The 7,564-nt window shown below is 49.8% G+C and overlaps 1 protein-coding gene across 1 annotated transcript in view; it reads right to left on the reverse strand.

Moving 5' to 3' along the window:
- Positions 1 to 7,564, reverse strand: part of Adamts14 (ADAM metallopeptidase with thrombospondin type 1 motif 14) — a 78,404-nt gene that overhangs the window by 11,484 nt on the left and 59,356 nt on the right. Inside the window, exons 13-15 of the mRNA XM_029542313.1 lie at positions 5,582 to 5,715; positions 5,138 to 5,261; positions 4,120 to 4,200 (exon numbers count right to left, since the gene is read on the reverse strand). Of these exons, the coding sequence (XP_029398173.1) occupies positions 4,120 to 4,200; positions 5,138 to 5,261; positions 5,582 to 5,715 (339 nt within the window). The remainder of the gene's footprint in view (positions 1 to 4,119; positions 4,201 to 5,137; positions 5,262 to 5,581; positions 5,716 to 7,564) is intronic.

Raw genomic sequence — 7,564 nt, forward strand, 5'->3', positions numbered from 1 at the left:
CAAGGCTGGGGAGAAGCAGCAGCGTGGGACTCTGCCCTGGAGGAGGGTGGAGGTCTGGAGTGTCAGGGAAAGAAACCCTTGGGAGTCTCCATCATCTAAGGGAGCAATCCAAGCACACGGACCTCACCCCGCGTGCTCAGCTAACGCTCACATATTGCAGAATCCTAAGGGCGTCACGAGCACGGATGGGTACAGAGGCTTCATTGGGAGGGGGCAGGCACTCAGTCTGGGCACACACTGGACTGCAGCTGGGATAGGTCCCAGCGAGCCACGGGATAGTGACCACAGGTAGGGCGAAGGCAAGCTGGAGTGCCACCACCCCACCCCCACCTCCTGCCCACCCAGGCCAGGATGCATCTCCCAGCCTCAGACCACTGAGGCTAAGGCTGAGCAGCCCTCAAAGCCAGGTCAAGGTTCAGATCACCTCATTAACCTTATTCTGTGCCTTCAGTTTCCTCAAATACAAAAACCAGATAACATTATCCTTCACAGGTTGCCATGGCGATTAGACAAGATAATGGATGAAAACTTGGTTTCAGTTTGTCAGAAACTTGGCCTTCATTCTTAGCACAGCTGCCCATCCTGGCTCCGGCAGAGAGCTCATATCCTGGCTGGCACCATGCATGTTCTTACATCCATGCACACGGGCATACATATCATATACGCACACACTACCACACACAAACGTGAGTTACTGCTGCACTCACACCCACACAGGTTGTACACTGTGGTGGTTTGAACATACTTGGCCCATAGAAGTGGCACTATTAGGAGGTATGGCCTTATTGGAGGAGGTGTAACCTCGTTGGAGGAAGTGTGTCACTGGGTAGGTGGGCTCTGAGGCCACCTATGCCCAGGCTCCATCCAGAGAGGAAGAGAGCCTCCTAGCTGCCTTTGGATCAAGACGGAGAACTCTCAGCTCCTCCAGCACCAGTCTGCCTGGATGCTGCCACGCTTCCCTCCATGATGATGACGGACTGAACCTCTGAACCCGTAAGCCAGCCCCAATTTAATGCTGTCCTTTATAAGAGTTGCCTTGGTCATGGTGTCTCTTCTCAGCAATGGAAACCCCAACTAAGATAGCACATTTTCCACATTTGCACGGATGACCTTCCATGTACCTACAGACAACGCAGGCTTCCGTTCCATGGCTCCTCTTGCCCCCTGCCAGGATCCCCATGCCCACCCCGGCAGATAGCTATCGGCCTGTGCAGACTATTCCTACTGTGTCATGGTTCGGATATGCTTGCCCCAGGGAGTGGCACTATTAGAAGGGAACACCACAGCTGTACCAGGAAGAGATGTAGCCCCGGGAAGCTTGAAGCGTCTCATATTACTGATAATGATCTAAAACGGTGACCATGAACGTTTTTGCCACAGCTGAGCTTGCCAAGAGACACTGCACTTTATGTTAGTGTCTGTTATGTGCAAATGGAAGCTGACAGGACTTGGTAGGCTATCAGGCTGTTGAGGACTCTGTGATGCCGCAGTGATACGGAAGCCTACATTTTCTCCATGAGGGGGGGTCTGTCTGGGCGCAGACTGACGTGGGAAAATACAGCCGCTGCCCACAGCTGCCAGGAGGGGTTCCAAGCTGCGCTCTTGAGTTTGCAATTGAGACACAATCCATACTGAGTAACTCCCCCGATTAAAGCATGCAGCCCGGTGATGGCTTAGCACCTTCAATCATCACCAAGTGTAGCCTTAGAATACTTTCACCACCCTAAAAGCACCCCATCACACACCAGCATTCATGTATCCCACACCCCTGCTACAGGTCCTTCCACCACCACAGGAATCTGTACGATGTCTGAGGAATCTCGTTTGGACATGCCTATTTTTTGACTGCTGATTGGGTTTCAGTAAAAGCAAGACTAGACCAAAGGATAAGAACATCTTTCCTACTACATTAATGTCTTCGCATGAATTTTTAAAATTGAAAAAAGTTTATTTACTAGTATGTGTGTGTGTGGGGGTGTATACACCATGTCCTATGTGTGTGTGAGGGGGGGTATACACCATGACCTATGTGTGTGTGTGTGTGTATGGGGTATACACCATGACCTATGTGTGTGCGGGGGGGTATACACCATGACCTATGTGTGTGTGTGTGTGTGTATGGGGTATACACCATGACCTATGTGTGTGTGTGTGTGTGTATGGGGAATACACCATGACCTATGTGTGTGTATGGGGGGGTATACACCATGTCCTATGTGTGTGTGTGGGGGGGTCAAAAGTCAACCTTGTGAAGTCAGCTTTCACCTTATACCTTTTAGTGGGATCTAACTGGTTAGTCAGCTTGTGTGGAAGGAGTCCTTCCTTTCCTATGGAGCTATCTTTCTGGCTTTTAACTTGAATATTTATTTTATTTTAGTTTGAGATAGAGTTTCATTAGCCAGGTACCTCTGGCTAGTCTGGAATTTTCTATGTAGATCAGGTTGACCTCGAACTCCCAGAGATCCTCTGCTTCTGCCTTCTGGGTGTTGGGATGAGATATGCATCACTGCACCTGGACTTGGCTTTGTAAGTTTAATCTGTTTGGGAGTTCTGATGTCTGTGTGTGTGTACATGCATGTACATGTTTGTGTAGTGTGTAAACATGTGTGTGTGTGTGTGGAGGCCAGGGATCTTTGTCACAATCTTCCTCAGTCACTCTACCTTATAAATATCTCTCTCTCTCTCTCTCTCTCTCTCTCTCTCTCTCTCTCCCTATCTACCTATCCATCCATCCATCCATCATCTATCTGTCTACCCACCCATCCATCCTCCCATTTCTCTATCTATCCATCTATCTATCTACTATTTTCTATCTATCTATCTATCTATCTATCTATCTATCTATCTATCTATCTATCTCTATCACCCATCCATCATCTATCCATCCATCCATCCATCCATCCATCCACCCATCCATCTATTCATCCATCCATCTCTATCATCCATTCATCCATCATCTATCTGTCTGTCTGTCTGTCTGTCTGTCTGTCTATCTATCTATCTATCTATCTATCTATCTATCTATCTATCTAGCCCATCCATCTATCTCATCTATCTATCTATCTATCTATCTATCTATCTATCTATCTATCCATCCATCCATCTACCTATTTTTGAGACAGGGTCTCTAGATGAACACAAGGCTCAGAAAGTCAGCTGGGTCCAGCTCCAAGGATCTTTTGCAAGCACTGCCCTAGTGCTGTGATTGTAGGCAACACTGCGTTGCTGGCTTCTGTGGGGGTTCTGGGGGAGCAAGACCAGGTCCTCATGCTCACATGGAAAACACTCTGCCCACTGGGCTGTCCCCCCAGCCTCTGGGGCTCTAACTTGCAAACTGTCTTGGCTTCACGTTTGTGCAACAACTATGACACCTTCTTTCGTAACTCTGTTTAAGTAACATTATAATGGAGAGCTAGGGTCTGCCTGGTGGACTGTAAAAATGGCTGTCCACGTAGCCCTGTTCCACTAAGAGACAGTCTGTGGTTTTAACCATTGACTGGTGCTTGGGTCATGTGACTTGGGTCAATGCAATATTAGGGGCTGGCAGAGTGCTTGCACCCTGGGGTCCTGCCCTCTCTTGCTGCAGAAGCCCAAGGGACAGACATTTAGATTTGGATATTCCCAGATTTGCTTGTTGGGGTCAGTCATAGCTCTGTCAACCTCAGACTCAGCCAACTGACAATACCATTCACATCTCCTAGACCAGTGAACTCCCGACAGACAGACGCATCAGCTGCCAGTGTTTGGCTGTTTTGGGTTCAGGCAACCAGTAGAAGAGCCACTGGCTGTGCCGGTCATGCCTATGGCCACAGAACTGAGATCCTGTGACAACTGTTACTCCTAACACTTATGTTCTTGGGGTGGTGTGCCATGCAGCCAGAGCTGCCTGAGCCCTTCTGCAAAACGACTCTTTTAGAAGAAGCCACCCGCTTACTTAAGAAATTTGAACAGGGGTTGATCCTGGTGGGAAGAAACAAGCCCTACCTATGTGGTGGTTCAGCTATTCTGCATAAATTTAACAATTAAAAGGAGTTGTCTGTCTTTATCTAAATCTGGGAGGTCCCACCCGCTCTGGGATTCCCTACGCTCCCTGTCCTCCCTGCCCCACACAGCACTCACCGATTCGGTGGGGAGCCTTCTCCAGCAACTCAATCTGAATGTGCCTGGCACCCGCCGGGATCTGCACCTGTTTGAGAGCCGCTGCCACCCAGGGGCATCCAGAAAAGCAAAGAGTCCTGAGAGGGTAGCTCCCTGCTCAGCACCCCATACTATCTCACAGCACACAGCCGGGAACACGAGGACTACTCACACACACGGAGCCCTTCAGAAACCTGTTTCCTCGGCTGGAAACAGGGCTGGAATCTACCCCGCCCCACCTGACCCCCAAGGACAGGAAAGCATGAGATGCTGTAGCTCCAAGCGCCCCCTAGGGGTCACTATCATGTGCACTGATACCCGCAAGTGCGAGATGCTTTTATTTCCCATCATGGCCTCCTCTTCTGCTTTCTCTACCCCCACCCCCTTCTTCCTAAGCCACCGTAGAGTTGTAGATGAGATCAGCCATGAAGATCCACATGGCTCTTTTGAACCGATTCAAAGCTCGGAAACATGCCTTTCTTGGTTACCAACTTTCCCCCGCTTCAAAGTAAGAAAAAGCTGTAAAATCCTCCAAGAAGACCAGACTTACTGACTGCCCCTCTTCTATAGCAAGCTTCGTGAGGTTAGAGGTGGAAATGAAAGAACTCGAGAGACCAGAAACTCGTAGTGGCAAAAAGGTCCCAGACTTTGTTTTTAAGATGAGAATAAAAAAATGACTCCCCTGGCTCCCACCAAAAGCCACGGGGTCAAAGAGATAGCTCAGCACATGTCCTCCCATGTTACTTAACCAAAAAAAAAAAAAAAAAAAGGGAGGGGGTGAGCGTCTGTGTTCCTGCGAGTCCATGCTAGTATGCCAGGAAGACAGGGGACCAGCCACAGGCAGACTGGGAAGGTCTGAAGCCAGGCTCCAGGACCCTCCCCTCTCCAGCACTGGTCAAGGAGAACCCCACCACATACATAACCCCCAGCCATGCTTCCCTGCCTGCTTGGAGGCCTTCCCCAGTGCCCCGCCCCCAGCCACACCCCCAGCCATGCTCACCTGCCTGCTTGGAGCCTTTTCCCAGAGTCCCCTTCACAGTCCTGCAGTGAGAGTTGTCCCCACCACAGACACCGCACTTGTCATCCGTCTTCATGGATCCCACCTCCTTGTCGCAACCAAAGGGCTAGGGGTGGAGGTGACATCAGCAGATGGAGGCTCCCCTGTATCCACCTAGAGAGGCTCTCCCCGACTGGCTTCCTCCTGAGATTCCTGGCCCTGCCCAAAGGGGGGGGGAACCCTGGCACATGAGAACTCCCCAAAATCCACCCTGTGACCTAGGTGGTCTTAGCCCGGATCACCTCACTTCTCTAATGGTGTAGGACAGGAAGAGACCCCTCCGCAGCAGCCCAAGCTGCCCCTAGGTGTGGTAGGTGAGTAATACCTATTCAGCCCTCCATGCCCCCATGAGCCAGCAGAGTATAAGCAGCTCGCAGGGGTACCCACCACACACTCGCCACGGGCACAGACGCTGTAAGGGTCCCGATAGCTGCAACGTGTCCCATCGTGGACCACTTGGTTCATAAACACCACATCTCCAGTGTCGGCAGACTGGCAGATGAGCTCGCACTTCTGGGCATCTGGAAGGAGAGAGACTCTGCTAAGTCCACTGGGTTGACAGTAAGTGGTGTGTGTGTGTGTGTGTGTGTGTGTGTGTGTGTGTGTGTTCATGTGCGCGCGTACACATGCGCTCAGGAGCCATCCACTTGGGTTTGTATGCATGTGTGTATGTGCATGTGGTATGCACATGTATGAGTTACAAGCACACAGAGGCCAGAGGTGGACATCAGGTGTCCTTCTCAATCGCTTGCTATCTAATTTTTTGAGAAAGAGTCTCTCACTGAACCTGAGGTCATCGATTTGGAGGGCATCAGCCTGCCCCCGCCCAGTCCCTCCAGTATGGGGATGATAGATGTGTGGATACTGTGCCCAGCTTTTATATGGGTTCTGGGGATGCAAACTCATGAGCTTACACATGGGCTCATACACTCATGCACGTGCGTGATTGCGCAGTGAGCACTGTATGCACCGAGTCACCTTCCTAGTCCCTACCTCATTTTTTTTTTTGAGACAGGGTCTCTCACAGGATCAGAAGTATTCCAATCAATATAGGCTGACTGACTATACTAGTAAACCCAGGACTCAACCTTCCTACCTTCCTGGTGTTCTCTGTGTAGCCGGCTGTCCTGGAACTCACTCTGTAGACCAGGCTGGCCTCGAACTCAGAAACCCACCTGCCTCTGCCTCCTGAGTGCTGGGATTAAAGGCGTGCGCCACCACTGCCCGGCTTATTTTTTTAAAAGATTGATTTTTAAAATTTTATTTATATGAGTACACTGTGGCTGTCTTCAGACACACCAGAAGAAGTCATCAGATCCTTCTACGGATGGTTGTGAGCCACCATGTGGGTGCTGGGAATTGAACTCAGGACTTCTGGAAGAGCATTTAGAGCTCTTAACCACTGAGCTGAGCCATCTCTCCATCCCACTAAAGATTTATTATTTAAAAAATTTTATATGCATGGGTATTTTGAGTACATATATTTCTGTGCACCATGTGTATGCAGTACCCATGGAGGCCAGAAGAGGGCAGCAGATCCTCCTGGGATTGGAGTCACAGACTGATATTAGCCACCCTATGATGCTGGGAATCAAACCTGAGTCCTCTGGAAGAGCCATAGGTGCTCTTAACTTCTGAGCCATTGCTCCAGCTCAAGACTTATCTTTTTAATGTGGAGTCTGGAGATCAACTCAAGTTAACATACTTGCAAGGCAAACACTTTACCAACTAAGCTATTTCCCCAGCTCCCCAACACACACACACACACACACACACACACACACACACACACACAGTGGTACTGGGAATAAAAGCTAGGGTCTCATGCATGCTAGGCAATGCTCTACCACTGAGCCACACCCCAGCACAGGTTCTAACATCTCAGAGGAAACACCAGGCCAGAGGCTAAGTAATGTGCTTAAGGCATACATGGAGTGGCTCAGCCAAGCTTGCAACTACAAAGTCACTTGGGTCTTGCTTTGGCTCTGCAGCCTAGCTGGGCACATCAGTAGGAGAACTGTATGTCCCTAATGAAATGTTCCCCTGTGTATGAGCTAATAATGTCCTAAAATGGAAGTTGTAGAGAACAGATAAACATTTTCTGTTTCTTAGAGAAAGTGAGGTTGGGGGCTTAGCTAACTTCCTGGAATTGGTCTGAAGTCCTGGGACAAGCCTGACATTAGCTGTCCATCAACCTTCTTGCCCTGTCTGCCCAGGCCTCTCCCAGTAGATCTGCAAGGTATTCAAAGCCAGTCTTTCCCAAAGCTCTTCCTGAGGACCCTGGCTAGCTCCTGCTCCCAAGCTCCCAATCTTCTTCTTCTTCTCCTTCTCCTTCTCCTTCTCCTTCTCCTTCTCCTTCTCCTTCTCCTT

Source organism: Mus pahari, chromosome 9, assembly GCF_900095145.1.
Source record: "Mus pahari chromosome 9, PAHARI_EIJ_v1.1, whole genome shotgun sequence".
Lineage (NCBI taxonomy): Eukaryota > Metazoa > Chordata > Mammalia > Rodentia > Muridae > Mus > Mus pahari.